The 23,430-nt window shown below is 38.1% G+C and overlaps 6 protein-coding genes across 8 annotated transcripts; 2 read left to right on the top strand and 4 right to left on the bottom strand.

Annotated features, from left to right (window-relative positions):
- Positions 1–174: 174 nt before the first annotated feature.
- Positions 175–1,984, bottom strand: LOC18591407 (putative pectinesterase 11). Its single transcript, XM_007017508.3, has 4 exons — positions 1,353–1,984; positions 1,051–1,245; positions 711–946; positions 175–588 (listed from the first exon to the last, which is right to left on the bottom strand). The coding sequence occupies exons 1-4, from the start codon at positions 1,734–1,736 to the stop codon at positions 381–383; spliced, it is 1,023 nt and encodes a 340-aa protein (XP_007017570.1). The 5' UTR covers positions 1,737–1,984; the 3' UTR covers positions 175–380.
- A 4,771-nt stretch (positions 1,985–6,755) lies between these two features.
- Positions 6,756–8,853, top strand: TLP6 (tubby like protein 6). Of its 2 annotated transcripts, XM_007017506.3 has the most exons (5): positions 6,756–6,897; positions 6,978–7,356; positions 7,445–7,532; positions 7,648–7,780; positions 7,874–8,853. In XM_007017506.3, the coding sequence occupies exons 2-5, from the start codon at positions 7,003–7,005 to the stop codon at positions 8,538–8,540; spliced, it is 1,242 nt and encodes a 413-aa protein (XP_007017568.2). In that variant the 5' UTR covers positions 6,756–6,897; positions 6,978–7,002; the 3' UTR covers positions 8,541–8,853. The 2 variants fall into 2 exon arrangements, with proteins under 2 accessions (XP_007017568.2, XP_088664961.1); XM_088808835.1 differs by lacking the exon at positions 6,756–6,897 and having other exon boundaries at positions 6,912–7,356.
- Positions 8,854–8,954: 101 nt separating this feature from the next.
- LOC18591404 (oxidoreductases, acting on NADH or NADPH) lies at positions 8,955–10,806 on the bottom strand. The gene has a single exon (XM_007017505.3). The coding sequence runs from the start codon at positions 10,760–10,762 to the stop codon at positions 9,053–9,055; it is 1,710 nt and encodes a 569-aa protein (XP_007017567.2). The 5' UTR covers positions 10,763–10,806; the 3' UTR covers positions 8,955–9,052.
- Positions 10,807–11,110: 304 nt separating this feature from the next.
- Positions 11,111–13,182, top strand: LOC18591403 (Cystathionine beta-synthase (CBS) family protein). Its single transcript, XM_007017504.3, has 6 exons — positions 11,111–11,556; positions 11,701–11,977; positions 12,089–12,170; positions 12,446–12,519; positions 12,591–12,651; positions 12,762–13,182. The coding sequence occupies exons 2-6, from the start codon at positions 11,708–11,710 to the stop codon at positions 12,902–12,904; spliced, it is 630 nt and encodes a 209-aa protein (XP_007017566.2). The 5' UTR covers positions 11,111–11,556; positions 11,701–11,707; the 3' UTR covers positions 12,905–13,182.
- An 80-nt stretch (positions 13,183–13,262) lies between these two features.
- Positions 13,263–16,786, bottom strand: NFD5 (pentatricopeptide (PPR) repeat-containing protein). The gene is made up of 2 exons (XM_007017503.3): positions 15,334–16,786; positions 13,263–14,606 (listed from the first exon to the last, which is right to left on the bottom strand). The coding sequence occupies exons 1-2, from the start codon at positions 16,417–16,419 to the stop codon at positions 13,554–13,556; spliced, it is 2,139 nt and encodes a 712-aa protein (XP_007017565.2). The 5' UTR covers positions 16,420–16,786; the 3' UTR covers positions 13,263–13,553.
- Positions 16,787–17,363: 577 nt separating this feature from the next.
- LOC18591401 (U-box domain-containing protein 5-like) lies at positions 17,364–22,721 on the bottom strand. Of its 2 annotated transcripts, XM_088809234.1 has the most exons (7): positions 22,570–22,721; positions 22,129–22,245; positions 21,415–21,488; positions 20,672–20,863; positions 20,136–20,243; positions 18,772–19,901; positions 17,364–18,376 (listed from the first exon to the last, which is right to left on the bottom strand). In XM_088809234.1, the coding sequence occupies exons 3-7, from the start codon at positions 21,466–21,468 to the stop codon at positions 17,623–17,625; spliced, it is 2,238 nt and encodes a 745-aa protein (XP_088665360.1). In that variant the 5' UTR covers positions 21,469–21,488; positions 22,129–22,245; positions 22,570–22,721; the 3' UTR covers positions 17,364–17,622. The 2 variants fall into 2 exon arrangements, with proteins under 2 accessions (XP_088665360.1, XP_017981896.2); XM_018126407.2 differs by lacking the exon at positions 22,570–22,721 and having other exon boundaries at positions 20,672–20,854; positions 22,129–22,448.
- Positions 22,722–23,430: the final 709 nt, after the last annotated feature.

Genomic DNA, 23,430 nt, shown 5'->3' with positions numbered 1-23,430 from the left:
CTTTAAACATTAAAATGTAATTTGTGAATGATATTTTTATTTTTTTTATTTTTAGTAATTATCCTTATTAATGTAAATTAATTTCATATTTTGTTCTTATATAAAAAAATTGTGCCCAACGCGTAGCATGGGTTACACTCTAGTACATCTTAATAGTACCTGCTATCTTGGCTATTGTAATAAAATAATAAAGAAATGGAAATGTTTTCTTAATGGATGCTTCATTGATCTTATCAACATTATTCCTCTCCATGAATGATACAAGGGAAAATCACAGTATTTTTAAAATAATAAATAAATGAACGAATCACTGGTTACATGAACAAATTTTCTAACAGGTTCAGGAAAGTAGGAGAACAACATATTCCCATTGTTCTTCATCAGGCATGTTGAGTGGAATTGTTAGAAATGGCAGATGAAGCTTTCTTGAAACGGGTTGGGGTAGACCTGATCCAACTCTTGCCACCGATCATGTTCTTTGTCAAGAAAAGCTCGGCCTCTTGGCTCGTCAGCTTTTGTGACCATTCAACCCTTTTCTTTGTATTGGCTCCAGGTCCGTAACATTTGTATTCTCCGTAGAACACCGTGCTGTGGAATGAAGAAACCAGAAGGAAAGATAGTCAACCATTTGTTCGATTTCAAATTTTTACAGTAATAATGAAAGAAAAGAACAGATTGTTGTTGTTTAATTTTGTTAAAATTATCGTTACCTTTGCTTGGCAAAGTCTCCCCAGTCATCCCATCCCTGGGGCAGTATCACATTAGACATATAGGTTAGGGCAAAGACGACCCTGGAATATGGACCCCATGGCCTTCCAAGTACAGCAGTCCTGACGCCGGTGACCTTGCAACCCAAGAAGGTAAACCCTGTCTGCTCTGAAGGAGACTCCCTACGTTGGGCTGTGATAGCCGCATCTCCTACTGAGAGTGAATGCAAATGGCACCTCTGAAAACAAAAATCGCAAGAGAAATCCATATGTAAATTGGTCGCTGAGACAGGCTAGCTAGCTATAGGAATATTGGCAAGTAACAGATTCCTGAACGATTTACCTCAAAAAGGGACGCCGCGTTCCCACAAATGAAGTCAACGGCTCCTTCAATGTAACAATGGCTGTAATAGTGTCTTCCAGTGTCATCTAGCAACGTATCCTGATAAGATAAAATACTGCACCCAAAGAAAGCTGCCCTATCTCCAGATACCCTTAACGCAACTGCTTTAGCACCAGCACCAGTTCCGAATGTATTCTATTTATGAAAAATAAAACAAAAAAGGCCGGTTAACGAGTGGTATTACAAGTGAATATGTAATATGAAAATTTAACATTCAATGACGTTAGGGATCTTATTTATACCTGAATTGTAAGGTATCGGCCAACAAAATCTGAAGCCAGCACAGTGAAGGTAGGAGATTCAAATATATCCCCACTATCATTCCAAGTTATTATCGTTGCATTTGCCTTTGAACCACTTATTGTAATGAAGGGCTTGTCGGCTGGCACAACAACCTTTTCTTTGTAGATGCCGGGCTTAACCAATATGAATATAAGTTCTGTGTTGTTTGATGGCACGGCGTTAATGGCGTCTTGTATCTTCCGGTAGTCTCCCTTACCTGATTGGTCAACGCTTATAAGTAAGGCTGTGGAAGTTTCAGCAGCATCTGCTCGAGGATGACTAGCCATGAACATGAATAAAGTCATGAAAAAGATGCAAGCGTAGCTAGAATAACCAAGAGCCATTGTTAGGAAATTTGGAACGAAAGCTAAATAGTATATCCTGAGGTTTGTTTTTCGATCAAGGTGATGAAGTAAACCAAAGAAATGAACTACACTAAGACTGGTTTATGAACAGATTATGGTGGACATTGTTCTTTTATACATACCAGGTGGCCGTTTTCTTACCATGGAAGTGTGACAGACATCAATTTCAAGCAAGCGTGTGTGTACATAAGATCAGAAAAGGCTAGGGTAGCCCCCAACACAAGTAGCCGGCAAATAGAAATTTCGGAGGAACTCGATAGGCCATGGCCGCCGTTTGATTTTGTTATATTCTTCTACTTGATTTCACCTTATAATGACACATAATTCGTTTTAAGTAATTACAAAGGTTATGTTTCATTTGTTTACTTTAGCCCGACTTGAAAGGAATTGATAGTTTCGGCTGCTTGAGATAAACGTTACAAATGTTAATTGGGAAAATGAGTGGGATTCAGCTCAGCTAAATCCCAATAATAATATAGCAATATCCATGTTGCAGAAGTCATGAGATAGCTTAGAAACTACCCTTATCAGGTACTTTCTGGTTCAAATTCTTTGTTTCTGTCATCTTACGATAACCCGGTGGCTGTAATCTTTGTTTGAATGGTTAAGTTGACCATGGCTCCGCCGGTTTCGTCTGCTATTAATTGGTGTTGGTATATGTCCAAATTGTCCCTCTGACCTTTGCCAGGCTTGGGCTCTCTGTATATTTTCCTATTTTTGTCTCAAGCCTTTTGTCTCAAGCCAGTGGTTAAGGTCCAATATACGAATGGACTGAAAAGGTATCCAGAGTCCAAGCTCAATCAGTTTGTGAAGAATATCAGATCTTGACCTTGCTTAGGCCCAATATTCAATGTCCATAGACTTTTACATGTACAGGGAAAACAAAGTTTTCCATTTGTTTTCCATTGGCTGCAAGGAGCTTTTTTCACTTTTGTTTAGCTAGAGCCTTGGAGCATTGCTTTTGCTTTTGCTTTCTCACCGACCTTCCTAAATCCTGTGCAAATTCCCATCTGAATTTAGTCAGCAGTGCCTCAGTGAATGATATTGAAGCAAGAAAATCAAACCATTAATTAGAATCTAGAGGAATAAAGAGAATGACATGACAAAAAGCTTAGGGGAAAGAACAAAAGTGGGTTTACTTTCTCCTTTGTTTTTCATTACCAAGATGGAAAAAAAGGTTCCAGCTTGAGTCAAATCCTCACTTACCTGCTCATCATTGGGGTATGCATGGTCTCATGACTGTTAATAATTAGAGACCTTCACGAGCTCTTGATGGCTCCTTAAACCAGTGTTGTCTTTTTGAAGAATTCTCTGTCCCATCCTCGTTTCATCATTGCAAAGAGCTTCAAATTTCTCACTCTTTTTAAAAGAACAAAGAAAGAAATTAATACAATCCAATAAATTTAACACAAAATTAGATCAAACCCACGATTAATAAAGACTTACTCTCTTTTCAGTGGTGAGTTTACAGCGCAGATTTTGGACAGAAAGAGAATACTTTTCAAGGCTTATTCCACTCAAATATCTGGACTGCAGCAGCCAGTATGACCTACCCAACCTGGTTTCTTGAATGCCACTGAATTCAACCCATCAAAATTCAACGCCAGTTATTCTCAAATGAGTAGCTTTCAGCAAGGAAGCCATATAAATTTATGTGGGCTACCAAACAGAGTAAACCATTTATTCATGTCATCAAAGGCATTGGGTGAGTAGGGACAGAAATTTGGCAGGTTTAGCTGGCATGTACTCTGAATTAATTTCTGGCATCCATACTCATCATCAAATCAAGAACAAAACTCTTTTTTTGATGGGAGCTAGCCTATAGTTCCCTAACACCAAACCTTATCCAGGTCGAATATGCCGATCAAGTTCATGCCGATGCACCACCCACATTTTTTGTCCTTGTGGGCATCTCCTACCAGTTGGCAAACTTCCAACTGCAACAACATGATTTCAAAGCCAAATTGGCAATGCCACAGTGCTATACATGAAAGAGAAAAGAAGAAGAAAAGGGCTCCACATTTCACTTCCCTCAGGATGATAGGTCTTAAAAGACACAATCAATAGTTTGCTTTGCTTCTACTTGACCTCATCCTTAGCTTTGGCTGCATTTATTTGTTTTGGTATGACAAAAAGCTAGAAGAATTCGTAACTAAAGCAAACCGGTCCCCTTTCTTTTTTTTTCTTCTTCTTGTATGGTACAAACAGACAGGCACCTAACTTAGCACTTCAATTTTCTCGAACCAATTTGATTCATGCAGCTCATTGTAGTTGTCGAGCCAAGACTCACTCGCCTTGTCATTGTTATTCTAAGCGTTTGTATCTGAGCTGGAGAACCATTTTTCAGGTACCAAATTCCATCAGATCACGCAGGATTTAGTGGCAGTCTGTAGCCAGCAGCCACCAACAGCATAAACCCCACTAGACTCATGAATTGCTTATAAATTTCCTTTGATATTAGCAAAGAAATCCCCAAAAACAAAAAATCCCATGGAAGAGAACACGAACTACTATTTAAAATCACTAGCAGCAGTCTCAGTAGTCTGGTCGAGGTCTCCTCCATTGCATCTAGGTTTCGCCAGTTGGTGAGTGGACCCTAATGTTTGGATGGCCTGTTTCGAAAGCCACAGCTAACATCAAGTCCTAATAATTGATTTCTGCTTGAAAAAAAGAGGAAATTTAACTCTGCAACAAAATGGTTTTTCTTTTGTGTAGAAAAGAGGAAAGGCCATCCTTAGCTTTAATTCAAGCATGCCTTGACAGAATGAATCATGATTCCCATGTATTTTGGTATAGCTTTTGGAGTGAAGAATACAGCCGATGGAGGGGACAGTAATCATACAATTTGTTCATGCTGCCTATCTTTATATACTTCTGCTATAATAATATAGCAATAAATATTCTTGTGGGTCTGTTTAAACATTTTCTTTTTCGGGTAGAAATGATGTAAAACGGTCAAGGGTTTAAACCCATGGACGAAGTACATTGAGGCTCCTGCATAAGCTTTTCTTTTTCCTGATGGAAACTGGACTGATTAAGTTTAGTTCACATGGATTTTCCCACAATTAACCTGCCACTTTCTCAGTGAATTATGACAGGATTAGATGCTCCCCACTCTCTGCCACTTCTGCAGATTAAAGATAAGCTATCATTATTAAGAAAAGCTCCCATTAGCTCTCTCTCTATCTAATAAGCCCCACGAATCGAAATCAATGGTTCAGGTCCCTGAGGAACAAGGCCCTTTGATTATTGACCGAGACAAAAATGACTAATGATTGAACTATGTGCCTGTGGCACGTGCAAGTGTGAGACCTCTTACGTTTCAACTTTCACCATAACTTATCCTTCATCTGACACCGACTCGGTTGTCAAGAGTCGTGGGGGCTCGGGCTCGTCGCCTTCCGCATGCTCTACGAATCTAGAGAACCTAGCTACGATCCACTCGTGCGGGGGAAATAAGTAACTAGACTCCACCGATCTCGGTTGTTGCATACATGCAGCTTCCAGGAGTGACTTAAAAGAGCCCCTCTCGTAAGTCTCCGATCTCTGGTCTTTGGTCATGTCAACCTTGACAGTGGCCTTGGATCAACCCAGTATAATGCATCTCCATTTGTCTCCTAAACGTTTCAATGAACAGCAAAAACATCGAATACAAAAGCTCATAGTCTTGTTCACATCACGTCTCATGTTTGCATGAATTTTCTTCTTTCTTTTCTTTCTTCGAGTTGTTTCCCTGGAAGGTGGGGAATGTAAGAGTGTTTCTGAAGTACGCTTAATAATTTGTGTTAATGAGTCATTATCATGTCATATTTAATTAAAATATCAATCTTCATATAAATAAATAGATTAAGATTTAAAATACATATAAAAATACGTTTGTTATCTTCATTATATGATATGACGTGATTAACATATTTTTTAAAATAATTAAATTAGTTTTACATGACATTAGTAACATAATAAACTTAGCTTTCTCATGATTAATATATTTAAACATATCAACAAGTTTAATAAACAAAATTATATATCTTGTGAATCTCAAAGACTTATTTGGGGATAAGACAGTATTTACTTTACTAATTACCAATTGGTATTAATAAACGAAATCTTTTTGAAGATTGAAATATTCTTTGATGCTAGGGAATCACGAGGGACTCTTTGATTCCAAAGAGCCTCGTGATTATAACATCTAGTTATTATTTTTCTTTAAAATTATTAAATAAAGGAAAATTTTTAATTTAAATACAAGTTAAAAAGAGGATTCTAATCATACTAATTAAACATAATAAAGTAACCATAACAATTTTTTTATTGAAAACTATATATTAAAATTCAATGTAATGTGTGTAAAAAATATTAAAAACATTTTCAAAGAATTTTATTTGGCCATATTTTTATTTTATGTACATGATTATCATCATTTATAATAATAATAATAATAATTAAGTAGATTAATCATGGGTTTTTCTTAATCAGGCAAAATAAAATTGAAAGGGGCCCAATGTCTCTTTTGTCTGCCACGCGTCCCCGAGCGCAATTTCCTTCTAACTCTGAAAACACACACAAAAAACCCGCCAATTAAATTAACGGACAAAATTGAAAATTAAAAAAAAAGAACCGTTTTTTCCGAAAATCACAAGTTGTTTAAATTAGAAGATGAGATAGAAGAATCGAAGCGGAAAAAGAAGAGAGCTTTCATTGTGTGGTAGCCGCTGGTGCAGAGCAGCTTTGAGGCGGTGGCAGCGACGGAGAGAGGCGGAGAGAGGGAGAGAGAGAAAATAAATAAACGAACAAACCGCCGGCGATGAAGGTTTTGAAAAAAACGGTTGACAGTTTCTAGGTTTCGAATCCCATTAGATCCTCTCTCTTTCTCTCTCTCTCTCTCTCTCTCTTCCTCTCTTTCGTTGGAGATTGAGTACATTCTCCATTGTTGCCTCTCCTCTTCTTTCCACGATCCATTGTTTCTTCGATCTTCTCTCTGTCTCCGTTTCGTGTTTTTCCTATGAATTTGTCTCTCCTTTCTGTAAATTTCTGACATTTTCCAGATCTTCCTGTCAACATATTGAAGATTTTTTGTTTGTGTCAAAGGTTTCTCCTTTCAGTTTGGATCCAAGAACAGCAGAAAATCCTCACCTCTTAGGTAAGCTTCGAAACCGAAAAAGAAAAGCAGACTCTTTAAAAACATTTTGCCTGATTGAATTTATCCTTTTCTTTCTTAAGCTCTGGTAGGTCAAAATTTGAAAAAATGCCTATAAAAAGCTTTGTTCGGGAGATTGGAAACATATCAAAGAAAAGTTCAGAGAGGAAGCATAAGCTTCGGCGTGGGCGAGCGCATATCGCTCCTGAAGCTTCTTCTTCTTCTTCTTCTTCATCTGGTTTTTCAACTGCATTAATTGAACAAGGGCAATGGGCAAATTTACCTCCGGAATTACTTTTAGATATAATACAAAGAGTGGAAGCAAGGGAAACATGTTGGCCAGGAAGGAGAGATGTGGTTGCTTGTGCTTCGGTTTGTCGGTCATGGAGGGAAATTACTAAAGAGCTTGTTAAGACACCTGAACAATGTGGCTTCTTAACTTTCCCCATCTCTTTAAAGCAGGTAAAGTTTAATCCTTTTTATTTTGCCCTTTACTATTGAAAATCCGGTTTGTTAGTTAGTACTCAGCTTTGGGCCTTTTTTGGTGTAGCCTGGACCAAGGGATACTCCGATTCAATGCTATATTAGGAGGGAAAGAGCAACTTCAACATATCGATTATATATGGGTCTCAGTCCTGGTAATTTTTCCTTTTTCATCTTTTTTTTTTGTTTGTGTATGGAGATTATTTGTTTTGGGTGTTTTGATTCTTAAAACTATATTTTTCGGCTTATTAATGCATCTATCATTTGCAGCTCTGTCAGGTGATTTGAGTAAACTGTTACTGGCAGCCAAAAAAATCAGAAGGGCTACCAGTACTGATTTTGTGATATCCTTAGTTGGAGATGATTTCTCTAGATCAAGCAATGCTTATATTGGAAAGCTCAGGTAAGCTTTTAAATCTCTAAGATTATCTTTTATTCTTTTTGAAGGACTGGTTTGTTCTTTTGTGCGTGCAATTTAAGAATGAAGCTTTAACAGGTCTAATTTCCTGGGAACCAAGTTCAACATATTCGACAGTCAACCTCCAGATGACTCTACAGTCCAATCCAGTTGTCAATCCCATAAGAAAATTCATTCGAGTCAGGTGCCTCACAGGGTACCTTTGAGTAACTATAACACAGCCAATATATCTTATGAGCTCAATGTTCTTCGCACCAGAGGTCCAAGGAGAATGCAGTGTACCATGCACTCGATCCCCATCTCCGCAATTGAAGAAGGAGGAACTGCTCCAACTCCAATGGCATTCACAAATTGCCTTGATCAACATTCTTCTCCCTTGTTAGGTTCAAAAGGAAAAAGGCTACGAGTTGGATGCAACTCAACTGGCTCTGGTAAGCCTCTAAAATCAGTGCAAAGTGCACCCCTGGTTTTGAGAAATAAAGCTCCTAGATGGCATGAACAGTTGCAGTGTTGGTGCCTTAATTTTAAAGGACGAGTTACAGTGGCTTCTGTAAAGAATTTCCAGTTGGTGGCTGCTGTGGAGCCAAGCCAAAATGTTACCCTAGTGGAACAAGAAAAAGTGATACTGCAATTTGGGAAGATTGGTAAGGACATTTTCACCATGGATTATCGATACCCACTCTCTGCCTTCCAAGCCTTTGCAATTTGCTTAAGCAGCTTCGACACAAAACCTGCTTGTGAATAACAATTCTCTTGTTACCTCTACGGGCATGATGATGCTAGTGTTCACTACAATTTGGTTGTACATATTCTCTTTGGAAACACATCAGGCTTTGCCATTTTCGTCAGTAACAGCCTTTGTTACTCCGCATCCTTGTTCTATGTAATGAGGGTTACACACATGTATTCTAAGTTTTAGTATCTATTAATTTTTAAAAAGCTAAGTTCCAGACTCTTCCCCTGAGCATGTAGCTTCATCACATTCTGCGAATTTTATATTTAACATCGCGCAATGTATAAGAGAACTATGTTGTTATAGCAACTTTTTCCCTCTATAAGTAGGTATTCAATTGCAAATTGCAGTACAAAGTGCATTGGGTTTTACATTACATAATAATATAACATGAAAATACGAAAGCCATTGGGCTCAGGAGCTTGATTTTGGACAATATGGCATCCTTATTATCAATTTATCATAATCATTCTTTTTATCACGCATGCACATGCTGCATGCAAAGTGGTAGGTAAATTATACGGTCAGAGAACCCCTATCTCTGTTTCTTTGTTCTTCTCCCCGCAGCTGTAGCGACAACCATGTCGCCGAGGCTTTTCAGGATTATCAGGGTCCGAGTCACTTGGTTCCGCAAAAAGCCCTCTGAGGCATCTTCTTCTTACTGTGGGCTCATATGTAAGCTTCTCTGCTGGGGTAACGTTAAATTCAGCCTTGCGTGTCTCAAGAGGCCCTGCCTTTGCATTAGACATGGTTGGTTCTGCTGAATTTTGTAAAAATTCCAGATGAACGCCAGGATTTCTTTCGTTCACAGAACTTTCAAACACAACTGAATTATTGATGCTCTGTGTGTTACTATTGACATATGCTCTTGGTGCTGGATTTTCTCTGGTCATTGAATCCTTAGGCTTTCTTCCCCTGGAGCTTCCTTCTCCATCAGTGGTAGTCGCATCAGGGCTGTCATCTGGGTTGATCTTATAACCCCGGTGAATGTGGACTAATCCATCCTTTTTGGCTGATTCTGAACCCATATAAAATGATGCTCCTCTGTTTTCTCCTGCTAGGGTTAGAACAGCGATTGATTTTTCATCTGTAGGCAGCTTTGGTTGCCCTGTGGCCATCTTATGAACAAACTTAGAAATATCTTCCCTGATCTCTTTGTGCAGGGGAACTTGTTCCCAAGTGGAGGTGGCATGCTTTTGATGAGAATTAGTTGGCGTGCTCCCTTCTTTTGGATATGTTGAACTCACAGTTTTGATTTGTTTTTCATCAGTGCTTGAGGTTGTCCATGTCTTCTTTCGTTCAATATCTTCTTGCTTTTCCTGGTGTCTTATTCCTGTCTCAAAAGCTGCCCCCAGTAGCTCTCTGGTTTTTGTCCCAGCATCTGCTGCTGCAGCAAGAAGTTTAGTAATTGTTCTCTGCTCTGGCTCTTCATAAGTTGAACCCTTTGTTTTTGCTTTCCTCCGTTCTTCAGCAGCCTTTTTTCTTTCTTCCCTTTCCTTTGGCTTTAGTGGTGCTGAAGGTGTTTCTGTAGCTGCAATAATTGGTGCAACTTCTTTTACTTGGGCTGATGCCTGTGAAGGCTCTACTGCCACGCCAAATGGTCGAAAGGTGGTTTCTTGTGAGGCAGATAATGGGGGTAGAGTAGAACTTGGAGGCTGAGACCTTCCTTGCGTGGCTCTACGTGATGGAGAAGAGGGTTGTGAAGATGTTTGGCCTGGTGGCTGAGAGGCCAAACGGGATGGAGATTGTTGCTCGGACACTGTCTGCGCTGTTGATTGGGGCTGGGAAGCAATGCGAGATGGGGAGGGAGGCACAGAGGCAGCCCTTGCTTGTGTGGGTGCACGAGTTGGTGCTACTGGCTGAGAAGTGACTTGAGTTTCAGTGGCTCTAGGAGATGGTGATGGTGGAACTGAGGCAGCTCTGATTTGAGTTGTCAGGCGAGGCGGTGATGCTGGCCGTAAAGTAGCTTTGCTTTCAGTGGCTGCACGTGAAGTTGCGGCTGGCGGAGGTTCTGTTTTTTGTGGTGGTGCTTGACCCTGGCTAGGAGTGGTCTGTACCGGGGCGATCCCTGCAGGCCGAAATGGTGGCCGTTGGATAGGGATGGTAGTGGTTGGCTGCGCAGGGGCTTGAGTTTGAGCTGCAGGTCGAGGTTGTGGTTGAGCTGCAGGACGCGGAGCAGTAGCTGCTGATAGCCAAGGGAGTCGAAAACGAAACATTTGCCTCTGATCTCCCATATCTGATAAGAAAAAGAAAAATAACAATGAATAACAATGGAGATGGAAGGTATTTGGGATATTTGCTGATGATGACTCAAGGCTGATGTGAGGTCTGCATATATAGGGTTCGAGTTTGATGCCTTGGAAACTCCAAGTCTACGAGTCATGTTGCATTTGTGACTTTCTTCTAGTTCACAATCCCAACTTTCTTCTTTCTTTTATAAAAGGACATAATCATTTGTGAAACTTTCTGGATTCTTTAGACAGGATTTCCTTGTCTGGAAGGGATAGCATCTAGCTTTCGTTGCCCTTCATACGTTCCATGTCTCTGTTGCCCTGAGTTTATGCTACAGGACCAGGAGTTGTTATTCCTTTCTTAAAGGCATTCCGATTGTTTACTTGCCTCAATGTCTGCTTAAAGAGCATAATCATTCTTCCACGTGGTTCATTTCAAGCCTACTCACAAGTGAAAATTCAACGCAAACAACCCAAGACATTGATTCTATCTTCTTCAATTTCAGAAGAAAAACAAAACCTTTGGGAGAAAGTTTCATACTTTATTCTACTTTTCTAATCCATTGATGCAATTGTTAGCTTCCCGTGGTAATGCCTAACAGGGAGGCAAGGAACATTCCAGCAAGATGGAAAAGCAAAAACCCAAGATTTGTCCTTTAACTTCATCTACTTAATCAAGTAAAGAATTCCTTCAATATAAATTTAAGACAAGATATTCTTGCTTCTTCACCATTGAAATCCCTAGCTTCATTGTCAAAGGAGCTCCCCACAGTCCCAATACCAGCTGTTCATCAAAGGTATGTAATGCAACTTCTCACTTTATTTTTTCTTTCATTTTTAAGCATTATAAATCTATACATACACTTTTAAATTGTTCATTGTCATAGTAAAAAAGGGTTTAAATTAAATTATTAAAAAGTTCTGTAATCTTGATTTTACAGTGCCAAAATGCAAGGGCTTATCCGAGGACTAAGATCATGCCAGGAAACAGTTAAGCTTTCGATTTTAAAGAATTCACTAGGCAGAATCTCCATTGAGGGGAAAAACATGTTCTCCCGTTTTGGGTGCGTGACTTCCTCTCCTTCACCATTGGGAACGCAAGAGAAGGGATTAGAAAACATGACAGTAGCAGACGTGCTGATGACCAAGGGAGAAGAAAAAGTTGGGTCTTGGCTTTGGTGCCGCATCAATGACAATGTTGATGATGCCATGAAGAATGTAGGTATCAACCAACAATCTTTTCAGAAACTAAAATGGACACCTGTTTTTCACCAAGTTGTTGACATGGTTTGGAGATTGTTTACTAAAAGAAACAAGGAAATTTTGCAGATGGCAGAATATAACATTGGGTCATTGCTGGTTTTGAAACCTGGAGAGCAACAACATATTGCAGGAATCATCACAGAAAGAGGTAAAGATCAGCATAACATTCCCTTATGTTGCCTCAGAATCCAGAGTCAAACGACAAAGTTCATCAGTATCTAGGCTCCCCGGGATATAAAACAAACGAAATTCGTGTTCTAAAGGCTTAGGGGCCCATTGTCACGGTCTCAACGAGAAACCATCATCCAATATTGACTTCAGATAATCAACATGAAAGTTTAACTATAACCAGGAATTTCTGTATAAATTTTTCTAACTTTGAGGCCTGTTAATTTCTTAATGCTGGAATGGATGACTGAAAAGACTACCTGAGGAAGATAATTGGGCAGGGAAGATCACCTAAATACACCAGAGTTGGGGAAATCATGACCAAGGAGGTAATTTCCCTCTTTGCAAAACTCTCTTTTTCTTATGATTTAACCTGTCATGAACTATCATTTGTCAACAGAACAAGTTAATCACAGTGACATCTGATACAAGCATTCTTCAAGCAATGCAACTTATGACAGGTAAACTAGTTTGTATGGTGATTTCTGTGATCTGAACACATGGAAGATGGAATCAAAACTCACTTTACATTTGATTTAAGAGAAGAAATGACTATCCTGAATCATCACAGACAATCACATCCGGCATGTTCCAGTCATAGATGGGAAAATAGTCGGCATGGTTTCTATTGTAGACGTTGTCCGAGCAGTGGTGGAACAACAAGAAGGAGAATTAAAGCGACTGAACGAGTTCATCAGAGGAGAGTACTACTAGAGAATGCTACCAAAGTTTGGCTGCCAGTATTCAAACAGGAGCAACGACATCAAATTCACTTTATCCAAACTTTGTACTTTACTTACACTGATCATTCTTTCATTTCTTTCTTCATTTTCCCCCTTTTTTTAATAAATAAAAAGGGCAAACAGAAGAAATGAATGACAAATGGCAAGGGTATGCAGCTGCACATATTTGTATAGCTGCCAAGATGGTGCCAACTTGCAAAAATACCTCTTCCTGTATGATCAATGAAGATGAAAATTACATAGCAAAAATTCTAGAAAAGCACACACCTACATTAGTGTGAGCTATTATATATGTGAGATTAGCATAATCTGCCATCTAGATGCAAACATTAGGAAAACAACAAATTTGCATTACCATGGGGGAAAGCAACCTACATCTATCCGATGATTGTTACCAAAAAATACCGTGATTCCACAAAGGGGAGAAAAAAAAATCAATAATGAGAACCACAGCCAAGTCTCAAAAGAAAATTAGATCAACAAAACATCATAGCTTATCTCACCTCTTCATCAAAGTACATTCCACTGACCTCTCAGTATGCTAAGATATCTAAATTAACTAACCATCCCATTGATGATCGATTGCATGCAAAGGTTTCTGAATCATGTTAATGACAAGGCTATCCCATTGTTGGCCGTCTAGGGCCGTGAGTCTGAGATACCGATAGGGCAAAGTTTAATTGCTGTGATGCAGTAAAGCCCCTGGCCTCCATCAGCCCATGGATCCTTCGAGCATCCTTCACAAAACCACCTGCTATTAGTGCATGTATAGTTCTCTCAAACTCGTGGGGCCCCAATTCATCCTTCTTTGCTTCCAAAACTCCAAGAGCCTGAAGAGCCTTTCTCTCAAATCCAGCCCTTGAATACATATCACAGAGGCTTACATGAACCTTTAATGGAGGAACTTCACCCAGGTCAGCAATCTTGCCCAATAGCTGCTCAGCCTCATCAACCAGCTGCAACTTACCCAACCAATCCACAAGAACTGTATATGTGGCAATGCCAGGTTCAAAACCATCCTTCTCCAGCTGCAGTAGAAGGTCTAAGGCTTTATCCAATAAATTTTTCTTCTCATAAGCTGCAATCATGCTAGCAGTACACTTGTCATCAGGCTTGTGGCCAAGTTTTATCATGTTGTTAAAGTTGCTCCTAGCTTGATCGGAGTCACCAGCCTGCCCATATGCCTCAACAAGCAATGAACAAGACTCCATAGTCGGTTGGAATCCTGCAAACTGCATGGTGATTGCAATTCGTCCAGCTCCGATAACATCACAACTATGAGCATACGACCGAAGCAATGCCATGTAAATCTCCTCTGAGGGTTTGATGTCTCTTGTTTCCATCTCTCTCATCAACGACTCAGCCAACTTAGGTTGGCCAGCATTAACATATCCCATGATCATTGAGTTGTAGAGCTTCATGTCTGGTTGGAAGCCATAGCTCCTCAAGCTTTCAAATGCTTCTTTAGCACGATCAAGATTACCCACTTTGCTATACATGTGAACCAGAACTGTGGTAGTTAAAATATCCGGCATGACACCATTTTCAACCATCATTTTAAGGATTCTCTCAGCATCTTCTATGCGATTCTCTTTAGCATAGGCATCAATCAGTTTTCTATAGTCAGGAATGTTGGCTTGGAAAGATTTTTCGCTCAAGACAAGTTCTGCTACCTATAAATATTCAACATCATAATAACAACTTCAGAATTCGTAGCTCCACTAATCAGAAATTTAATTTCGGAAATACTCTTATTTACATGCATGTTATTCAAACAGGTGGTGATAATAAACATGCATCCAAATGCAAATAGAACAAAATGTAGCATAAAAAGATATATAATTTATCCTGGACTCTTGACTCTTCCTTCAAACAGACCCCTGCATCCAAGGATCTGTGATTTCTCTCTTGTTCTTCATATTAATTATCCTTATAAATACAATCTAAAGAGAGGTAAAATGCTACACAAGAGACTTCTCACCCTCAGTTAAATGCTGGTGCTCTAGTACTAGTATGAACAGGATATAAATATATAAAACAAGAAATGGAAATAAATATCCCCAAAAAGCATGTCTACAGGAACCTTTCGACTAAGAGACAAAAGTCAACTAATATTCTCAACAAACTGCTTTTCAAACTAAAATGCCGATCTTATCAAGATGGTCAATATGGGAAGCAAAACAATATCAATAATGTATTCAGATGGTACTTTTATGATCTCCAGGAAGAAAAAGGTCTAAAACTTCATTTTTTTTTGGCATGTTTTGATATATCACCAACTTATGGAGGACAAGAAATATTCAACACTGATAACGCCATATTTTTTCAATAATAAGGGATGTCAACAGGAAAGCATGCAAAATGTGTGACAACATGAGCTGAACATTAAGAAAACTGTACCTTTAAGTGTATGTCAGGATTCTGTTGTTCCAATCTATCAAGCAAACTGATCCAGTCAACACGACTAGGTTGCAAAAGCTCTGTCCATTCAGCCAAAATCTGTGATGGATCATCCTCCTGTTTTAATGAAAGGATTTTCTCTATGACCAATTTGCACTTCCCAGATAATGACTTTGGCTCCTGAGGCCAAACCATTGCCTCTCTCTCATGAATTTTATCAGCAACTTCAGCCCACTTAGGATCTGATAAATCCAGTCCATAGATCTTATACTTTAGCTTTCCCTTTCTTTTCGGAAGAGATACAACCCTTTGTTCATCCTCGGCTACAACAGCCTGTTCATCAAAGGTCTTTCCATCCTTGGGTTGCTCTTCATCCCTAAGACGTTCCAAACTCCTATAAAAATCATTCTCTTCCATCTTCTCTATCGCCCATTTAAACCGGAGTTCCCTCAACAAATCCCCATGAATCCCAACTTCACTAGCAAACCGACACATTTCTTTCACTTCTTCGGATTGCAAAAACTGCTTTACCTTTTCCTTCTTCCTCGCCTTCTCCATATCCTCCAACACCATATTACTCACTTCCCATACCGTCCTCCACAAATCTTCACTAAAATCCTGTGATGGCATTGCCACTGCAGAATCAAGCATCTGCTGAATACCACCCTTTTCCATCTCTTCCACAACCTTCCCAACAATAATCAAAAGCATCCCATCAATTGTCTCCTCATTGCAATCCCTGTAAGCATCGGATAACTTCCCTCTCATTATCCAAACGAATCGCGATAAAAACTCATTCACCGTTCCATCCTCCTCTTCCTCAGAATCACTAGACACAAGTTTTGCTTCAACACCAGCATAACTTAGCTTAGTTTCTTGGGTTGAGTGAATATATCTAACAAAAGGGAAAATGGGTTTACGGTTTCGAAGAAAAGCAGAGCTTTGACCACTACTTAACGAATAAAGGGGAGGAGACCTTGCGGCGGCAATGGTTGACAACTTTTTGGGATTATAAGAGATTGATTTTCCATTGATTTTCGATAAATTATTGATTGTTTTCCCAGAAATTAAATGCTTCAAGTTCATGGCTACTACAAAAATAGTCAAAACTCTAATACTAGATAGTCTAGATTCCTCAGAACCCTAAAAAGGAACAAACGAAACACTGATTATAACTGAAAATACCTGTGAATAAAAAAAAATTGAGATGAAATGAAGTACGGAAATCAGCTAGTGAGAGTGTAGCCAGTCTGTTTGGTTATCTGGAAAGAGAAAAAGAAAAGGCAACCGGCCGAGAGAGACGGGCGTAGGCTGATCTGAAATTAGAAGAAGCGCCGGCGTTTGCCCGTAAAGCGTTGAAATGGACGGCTAGGATTTGAGGGGTTTAGTGGGGGGGAGTGATGATGATTAGGGCTTTTCGTTCGGTTTCTGCCTCTTCTTTTCTTATCCCTTTTTTAAATATTCAATTTACTTTTCTTTTTATTCTTTATTAAATATCAGTGTAGCTATTTATTTCATTTTCGAAATTTCTAGAATTTCATTTAGCCATTTAAATTTTTATAATTGTCGTTATTAATATGTTTAAAAGTTAAAACCTTGGGAATTGGCATAAAGTTTGTATATTGTTTTTATTTACTTAAATATGAGTTATCAACAAATTATTTGATTGATTTGAATATCCAAAAATAAGATATTGAATTACAATTTGAAATGAAAATACATATTATGATACAATTTAAATTTAATATACTGATTTTGTGTATCAAAACATACCCTTAAAAGTAAAATTACTCTTCTCTCAACCTCTTTTTTTCTTCCTCTGTAAATATCTAAACTAAAATCTTGCTTTTCTTCTTTAATACTCTATTAATGTATAATACTCATATTTTATCAATTAATCATATGTTATTACCTCATAAATGAAATATAGCCTATTTTAGAAAATAATCTGAAATAATGCTTTTTTTTAATTTAAAAAAAAAATTCGAACTCTTCTCTTCATATACCAACTAATGACCTAAATATTAGAGTGTAAATATAAAGTAATCTAAAATAATGTTAAAACTATTACAATACAAATTTCACACATTAAATTACATATACGAAACAGAAGAAAAAAAAGCATTCTATACAAAAGAAAGCATGGTAATATGAGAAACTACAGCGCTATTTCTATAAAGATCAAAATGGAGCTAACAAAATTTCCTGACTAATCCCCGATTCCTACAGTTAATGGGTTGGGCTAGCATCCTGGGTTCTGAATTAGGAAAGCCATTCAAAAGGGGAAACTCACCACTTGCCACGTAAAAACCTTGATACCTTCTTTATGAGAAATCCAAAAGCCTTGGAAGATGATGTTTTACCTTCATTGCTGCTGGAGATGTGTGAGTTCTCTTGACTCAGGATGAAGCTAGGAATTGAACATTGAGACGCATCACTTCTCGTCATATGTTCCACGAGTTCGATCAGGTGAAATGCGTTATCCTCTGCTCTGGAACTGCCATTGCGATGTATGCTGAACAAGGATTGAATTATGCTTCCTGTCATTATCATTTGACAATACCTTGTATCCTCATAGCATAGAGACAGAAGGACATCGACAGCAAGTTCCTGTTCCTCCTTCTTACCGTCTTCCAAGAGTCTGGCTATTGAAGTAAATAAATTGGCTTCAGTAACTTCAAATCTAACCTGGTCGATATTGCATATATTGTTTATGATCTCAATGCAATAGCCTGCAACATTCGAGTCCTCAAGAAAAGAAACCAGCTTGGGGATATAACCCAAATATGCAATATGGTAACCAACATCACTGCAATCTGATAAATTACGTAGGATCTTCATTGCAAGTGTGTAACATTCTGTGGCTGTAGTGTCAAGGACTTTTAGGATGGAAGGCAATACGCCAGATGCCACAATTCTGGACTTATAGTACTGTTGCCAGGATAAGACTTCCATTATTGCAAGGGACTCTCGAGCCGGTTCAGAATCCAACAATGATGCCAACAAATAGATAACATCTTCATGACAGGGAGGTAATTCGATTCTGCAGGTAACAACACATACTTTTATCAAACTAGTAAACTAGTAGTGTCTTTACTTTGTGTAATATAGTCCATGCAATCAATTATTACCGAAGGGTGTCATTATAAAGTTAGGTACATGAAAACATTAAGAGAAACCAATATGCTTGTTGGCTTCTTACACATGTACCTATTTTCTATCATCTGCATTTAGTCTCCGCATAATAATTGCACATTATTTATTGCAATATTTGTACATTTTCTAAAGATGGATTAACCTTTTTTAAAGAAAAATCCAAGCATTGATTCTAACATGGCCCCTTCAGGTCTGATTATTTCTCTCTAAACTTGGTAATGTGTTTACCGACAACACCTAAGTAGCTAATGAAGGAAAAAGGATGCGAGATATGAATGTTACCTGTTACTGCTCAAAATTGCTAAAAGCACCTCTGCTCCATCTTTTTGCATTTCTATATCACACATTTCGTTTGCATCCTTCAAAAATGTAATCACAGGATTGACATGACTACCTGAAAATGTCAAACGCCTGGCCTTATCATTGTCTTCTAGAAGGCCTTTAACCTTTTCAACAGCCTTGCATTTAGATTTCCAGGAATATTTATCGAGTTCAGAAAGAAAGGCTGCATTGATGTCATGACTACTTGAAGTCATAGAAGAGAGATGACATCTTTGACAGTGAGAATCTGCAGCAACCTCATCATTGCGTGTCCTGTCAGACGAATCCAAAGTAGAACCAGTACTCATCGAGCCAATTGAGACATTTCCTATTTGCAGTTGCAACCCAAGCACTGAACTGCCAAAGCTAGCAATGGACCTGGAAGAAGTTTCCCATGAGGAAGGCAGTGAAGGGATTGGTTTTGCATGTTCAGGAATATTGATTCCATGCCTCAAGCACCACTTTGAAATGAGGCCTTTCATTGCTAAATTTGGAGTGATGGACAACTGCTCCAACCTTGTCTTCGTCACAGGGCAGATCTGATTGCCCTCATTAAACCTCTTCTCTATCCATACTCGTTCAAATGTTTGGCCAGAAGCAATAATTACAGGATCATAAAGCAGTCTCATAGAAAGAGGGCATTGGAATTCCTCAGGAGGTTTAGGAATGAAGAAGTCATTAGGTGGAGTCTCATCTTCTTCTTTTCCCACTCCTTGCTTCTGCTCCATGGATGAAGAATAGTTGTCTTCCTCAGGAGGACTGGTGATTTTAGATTGGAGTTGCCAAATTAACTTTCCATGTTTTTTCAGAAGATATAAAAGATAATTCAAGATTTTCCACTTCATTGTCTCCCTATCATGGACTTTTCCAAGTAGTATCTTGATAGATCTTTCCTCTATCAAACGAGCAAAAGGAGATAAAATGTTCAGCCTCAAAGCTGCAAGTTGAAGAGCCTCAATTTCTGATTGGAGTTTGGAGCCTGATGCAGATGTGTCCTGTTGAAGCAGTGCAAGAATGACTGCACCAGCCTCATATTCCGAAGGTTCTACAGGAAAACTTGCACTCCTAAGTTCATCTATAATTCTAGATATCTGTAAACAAAAATTCCCAAATACAATTAAGGAAAGTTCTTAAGGAAAAAGGCTGAAAAAGAATGAACATAGTACATAAAATTTAAGTTCTCCAATATATATCTTTCCACCACTAAAGTAACAACAGCACCAAATAATACATGGAATAACACAAGCAAATCAAGCACTTTACAATTCACCCGCCAGTAAATTTAAAAAAAATGGAAAAAGAAAAATTCATGAAGTATTACATACCTTTTCAGCCAACAATGGTGGAACCATATCTTGAACTTGATTCATAGAAATCGCCAAAGTTTTCCGAATTTTATCACACCTCAAGAGTATCGCTTTAGCTGTAATTGCCTAAATATTTCATCGATAGAGTTATTACCCAAATAATGTCTACGGAAACCTGATAATGATAAATTCACTTGATTATAGATTAAACTCTGTGTGTATAACTTACTGCATAAATTTAACAGTTACAAACCAAATGGCAATGTGAATTTAAACTGCCAAGATATTTGAAATTAAATGCTTACCATGGTGAACAAAAGAATGCAACTGGAGGATGAATATATCAAGAATGTAATGGTGTTCTTAACAGCCCATTTTGGTTGATTAGAAAACAAAAATTATATGCTGCATGAATGTAACATTGGTATAAATTTGATAATAAAACAACAACCTGGGACTAGTGCTATTAGTTTCTGAATTCAGCAGGCATTCATTTCATGCATATCTTTTATTTATTTTACAAACAGAAAAGTAAAAATTAAAAAAGAAAGTACCAAGTAGAGTTTGCTGGATTCAGAACAGTGCTGGATTAGTAACTTGGCTTTATCCACTGCCGATTGTAATAAGCATAATGCCTGCATTCCTGATGTGCATGGCCGAGCAGACTCAAGATCAGAAAACATGTGCGAAATGCTATTAATGATTTTCTTGAGCTCCAAGCACATTAAGCGATGCACCTGCATCCACTGCAATTGTCAGAAAAACAAATACTACTAAACTGGCTTCCTTCTCAGTATGGAAAGATAAGGCAAGAATTTGAAATTGATGACTAGAAAGGGAAATAAATATAACTCTGTTTTTTGGGACAAAAACAGAAGTTAAGTTTCTTTCAAAAGGGGATCTCTTCTAATATCTATTCTCCTGGACTCTAGTGATTAACAACTGGCAAGTCATATGTACCTAATTCTGAAGGCAGCCCAAATCATTCAAAGCCAAAATGAAACCATCCGTTCAGCTAGAGAAATCTGAGTGTGATTCTATTATGCTATAGTGAGGAGAACTAAACGTTTTTTCATGAAGTTCAAACAAATTAGATATTTAACTGATGAGAAATCCAAAAATTAAAAATCCGGTGCCCTTTCTTACAAAGTATCCTATATATTTTCACTCTTAAATTCAACTTGAGATGCTCTAGGATTTTTACTGAAAACACTAGACTATATTAAACCCGATTCTTCTTGAAAAAGTAAATCAAAGAAATATGGTCCAAAAGCTGGATAAAGCTGTTGAGATTTACCTTAATGGCACTGTAATATGGAAGCTCAACACTCTCAGCAGCACGAAATTCCATTTTGTAAAAGTATCCTCACTCTGCACATTGACCAAAACAATTTGAGTCCTCAGAGAGACGGTTATATATGCATAATACACCATTACAAATTTGAATTACAGTTACATGAATACTTCCACCAATTATTTCACCAAAATTATGTAGTCTACTAAGAAAATTAAATAGAAAGAATGAAAACCAGAGGATGGTTGTGAACCAAGTCAAATAAATAGTTTACATCATAAATACTTAAGAGTATAAAGGTTTCTTGTTTAATATCTTTCTAGTTAAAATACTGACCGAAAGAGGCTCATCTAAACGTCACAAAAATTTCTATGAAGTAAAAGGTTGTAATCATAAAAGCAAACTAAGGTCATTTTGGCCTCATTGCCAGAGCAACAAAATTCTGGTAGCAAATTGTAATGAATAGGAGGCAGCTTCAACGTATCTTTATATGCAACCAAGTCAAGATCGTGACTCCTTAGGTGAAGTTAAAACATAACCACAAGCAGGGGCTAAAATTCATTGCAAAGGCAAGCTCTCGAGGAACTGAAAATCAAGCAAAACGGCATCTATGATATGCATGCTCATAATCAGTTTGATTACTAAATATTTCAGTAGGTAAATCACTGCTTACAAGTTAAAGGATAGAGTTACAATATAATTAAAAAGAAAACTTACCCAGTTACTCTACTGGCAAAAACTCAGCGTGAGCTCCACAGAAGACCCAATATAGAAACACCAGAATGAACAGAGAATAAATTGCAAAACTATCAGCTTCTTAACGTCAAGAAGTTCCTGTCATTATAACACAGTTCAAATACCAGCTTTTCTAACATGCACCCCATCAGTTGGCCAAGAGAAGGAAAAGATTCTAGTAAAGAAAGCAATCCCGATGAAAATATAATCTATAAGCACCCCATGGCCGTCGAAGTGGTTGCTGTTGAACCGTTTTATACTTTTATACAATAAAATATAAAAGGAAACACAGTTTATGAGGAAAGTTGTTACTGTCTTCCTGAGGAGAAAGCAGTTCATCGGTCAAACCCTACATTTCAACAAGAAAGTTTCCAGAAGCACGTTTAAGTACCCGTTAGAGAGAGAGGGAGGCTGTCCATCTACCTTTTGACTGCTTTAAGGCCCGCTACAATGGTTCTCTCAGCACGTTGACTTCTTCCAACATGGGAAAGAAGGTTAAAAAACGAAAATGGGCGGTAACGCCACTGACTCTCTCTCTCTCTCTCTATATATATCACCAAAGTTAGACTTAAGTTTAAGTTTATTATTATGTACTATATCTACCTTTCCTTTGGGGGGGTTTTCTTTTCATGGTGTTTTTCAATAACATATTTATTTCTTCTGCCACTTATGAAATCAGAACCCTGAATCTATGATCCTATTGAAACCGTAAATGGTATAATAACTAACTGGTAACTACATATGTGAAGGATGGTAATTTTAATTAAGTCACTGATAAACGAAGTCAACGGTCAACACTAATTACGAGCACCACAACCTTAAGATATCTTTCGTATAGAGATTCTTAAACGTGTGCCAGCCGCCAAGAAACAACAGTAAACAGACGCAAGCTAGAAGTTAAAACAACTTTCATTGTCACATAGGTAATGGGCCAGTGTCGTTTGCAACGACAGAATTTCCCTTCGAATCTTGAACCAATAAACAGAAGACCTTAAAAGCAGGCATCTCGATGACCCTGGAGTGGACCTAGAACAAGAACAAATTATGTCTTAATCAATTCACGCTGCGGCCTGCAAATAGTGGAATTATTGGAAATTTTGCAGGTCATCTCATTTTCAATCGCTATTTTAATTATTATTGGTTCTTAACCCACAGGATAAGCAGCATGCACTACCATTAGAAGTACGTTTCTACTCATTTATCTGTATCCTGCCAAGTATGAGTTTCAGCTACACATTTCTAACATTCTTTTCATCTACTTTTTTTGGGACATTAGAAATAAAT

Source organism: Theobroma cacao, chromosome 8 (genome assembly GCF_053813885.1).
Source record: "Theobroma cacao isolate CCN51 chromosome 8, ASM5381388v1, whole genome shotgun sequence".
Taxonomy (NCBI): domain Eukaryota; kingdom Viridiplantae; phylum Streptophyta; class Magnoliopsida; order Malvales; family Malvaceae; genus Theobroma; species Theobroma cacao.
Note: the sequence above shows the minus strand (reverse complement) of the source record. Positions and strands in the feature narration are given on the sequence as shown.